This window comes from Palaemon carinicauda, chromosome 34, assembly GCF_036898095.1.
Source record: "Palaemon carinicauda isolate YSFRI2023 chromosome 34, ASM3689809v2, whole genome shotgun sequence".
NCBI classification, from domain to species: Eukaryota; Metazoa; Arthropoda; class Malacostraca; order Decapoda; family Palaemonidae; genus Palaemon; species Palaemon carinicauda.
In genome coordinates this window covers 280,393-282,892 of record NC_090758.1, presented here as the reverse complement: position 1 = coordinate 282,892, position 2,500 = coordinate 280,393, and the positions used below count along the sequence as shown (strand labels likewise).

Genomic DNA, 2,500 nt, shown 5'->3' with positions numbered 1-2,500 from the left:
GAAAAAACCACAACCTCAAGAAGATCTCGAAGTCCGTCCCAGATATACGTAAGGCTCACAACTCCACATAAAACCATAGTTGTAAAACGGGTTACTACCACCATAACTAATCACAAAGTGACTCAAAATGTCATTAATTACTCCGGAATAAAAGATAACATGAGCCTTAATCTTGGTAATTATTTCGAGTCATTTAAATATAGCGGTGCTCAAACGGCTGCGTTTATTAACCCCTGCAGGATAATCAGACCTCGCTTATTCTCAGCTGAACAAGACTATTTCTATAATAAAAATGCATTAATAATGATCGGTATAAATTATTCTTGTGGTAATTAGGCGTACTTACCTTCTTGATGACAGTGCTATGTGGTATTGAACACGTCGAGGTTTTGATAAGCGCTGTGCGGAAGTAGATAAACACACTAGCGGTTACCTGCCAGACATTATAAGGCTCTGAACGCATCCATTGTTGACAAAACGCAAAGGGGTTATGGTTCCCTATTAGAAACATCTCGTTTGACAATCGCCTGACCAGGGTTCGAGTCCCATTCAGGCTTGATAGTTCTTTGTAGTGTCTTCAGCCTCATCATTCTTATGAGCCAAGGATGGCATCTTTTGGGGAGTTATCAAGAGCTGTTTCCTGGCCCTCCCTGGTCCTAACTTAATTGAGAAGGGGCTTTAGTGCTGATCATATGTGTATATGGTCAGTTTCTAGAGCATTGTCCTGCTAGGGTATCACCAGAGTCTCTTGTCTCTGTTGTTTATGAGCGCCCTTTCAAAACCATAAGAAGTGAGAAAAATTAACGTACCAAGTAAAAGTGTTGCCCCAAATCAAATGCATTACCAATCTGCCCAATACAAAAATATTTCCCAACCGAAAGCATTGCCAAAGCAGAAGCGTTGCCCCAGGGAAAGTGTTGCCCAAGCGAAAGCATTGCCCAAGCAAAAGCATTGCCCAATGGAAAGGATTGACCCTGAAAAAGCTTCACCTAAGAGAAAGCGTTTCCCAAGCGAAAGATTTTCCCAAACAAATGCGTTGCCCAAGAAAAAACGTTGCCAAAGAGAAAGCATTGGCCAAGTGAATGGCTTGCCCAAACAAATGTGTTGCCCAAGAGAAAGCGTTGCCCAAGCAAAAGCATTGCCCAAGGGAAAGCATTGCCAATGGGAAAGGCTTGCCCCTGAAAAAGCTTCATCTAAGAGAAAGCATTTCCCAAGCCAATGCGTTGCCCAAGATGAAGCGTGGTCCAAGCGAAAGATTTTCCCAAACAAATGCGTTGCCCAAGAAAAAACGTTGCCAAAGAGAAAGCATAGGCCAAATGAATGGCTTGCCCAAATGTGTTGTCCAAGAGAAAGTGTTGCCCAAGCAAAAGCATTTCCCAAGGTAAAGCATTTCCCCTGAAAAAGCATCATCAAAGAGAAAGCGTTTCCCAAGCCAATTCGTTACCCAAGATGAAGCGTGGCCCAAGCGATAGATTTTCCCAAATGAATACGTTGCCTAAGAAAATACGTTGCCAAAGAGAAAGCATTGGCCAAGTGAATGCCTTGCCCAAACAAATGCCTTGCCCAAGCAAATGTGTTGCCCAAGCAAAAGCATCGCCCAAGGGAAAGCATTGCCCAAGGGAGAGGGTTGCCCCTGAAAAAGCTTCACCCAAGAGAAAGCATTTCCCAAGCCAATGCGTTGCCAAAGAGGAAGCGTGGCCCAAGCGAAAGGTTTTCCCAAACGAATGCGTTGCCTAAGAAAAAACATTGCCAAAGAGAAAGCATTGGCCAAGTGAATGGCTTGCCCAAACAAATGCCTTGCCCAAGCAAAAGTGTTGCCCAAGCAAAAGCATCGTCCAAGGGACAGCATTGTCCAAGGGAAAGGGTTGCCCCTGAAAAAGCTTCACCCAAGAGAAAGCATTTCCCAAGCCAATGCGTTGCCAAAGAGGAACGTGGCCCAAGCGAAAGATTTTCCCAAACGACTGTGTTGCTTAAGAAAAAACGTTGTCAAAGAAAAAGCAATGGACAAGTGAATGCCTTGCCCAAACACATGCCTTGCCCAAGCATAAGTGTTGCCCAAGCAAAAGCATCGCCAAAAGGGAAAGCATTGCCCAAGGGAAAGGATTGCCCCTGAAAAAGCTTCACCCAAGAAAAAGCATTTCCCAAGCCAATGCGTTGCCAAGAGGAAGCATGGCCCAAGTGAAAGATTTTCCCAAACGAATGCGTTGCCTAAGAAAAAACGTTGTCAAAGAGAAAGCATTGGCCAAGTGAATGCCTTGCCCAAACAAATGTGTTACCCAAGAAGAAGCATTACCCAAGTGAAATCATTGCCCAAGGGGAATACATTAGCCAAGAAAAAGCGTTGTTGTATCAAAAGTGTTGCCCGAACCAACGCATTGTCCCAAAAAAAGCGTTGTCGTAACAAAAGAGTTGCATAATAATGTTGCTCAAGGAAAGCATTGGCTAAGCCAAAGTGTAGCCTAAGCAAATCCTTTGCCCAAGAGAAAGCATGACCCAGGGG

At 44.2% G+C, this 2,500-nt stretch overlaps 2 protein-coding genes across 2 annotated transcripts in view; one reads left to right on the top strand and one right to left on the bottom strand.

The window, feature by feature from the left end:
* LOC137626523 (uncharacterized) overlaps positions 1 to 2,500 on the bottom strand; it is a 192,138-nt gene that overhangs the window by 118,459 nt on the left and 71,179 nt on the right. The gene's annotated exons all lie outside the window — the stretch shown is intronic.
* LOC137627069 (uncharacterized) overlaps positions 2,489 to 2,500 on the top strand; it is a 24,787-nt gene continuing 24,775 nt past the window's right edge. Inside the window, exon 1 of the mRNA XM_068358052.1 lies at positions 2,489 to 2,500. This exon is cut by the window's right edge and continues 67 nt beyond it. Within this exon, the coding sequence (XP_068214153.1) occupies positions 2,489 to 2,500 (12 nt within the window).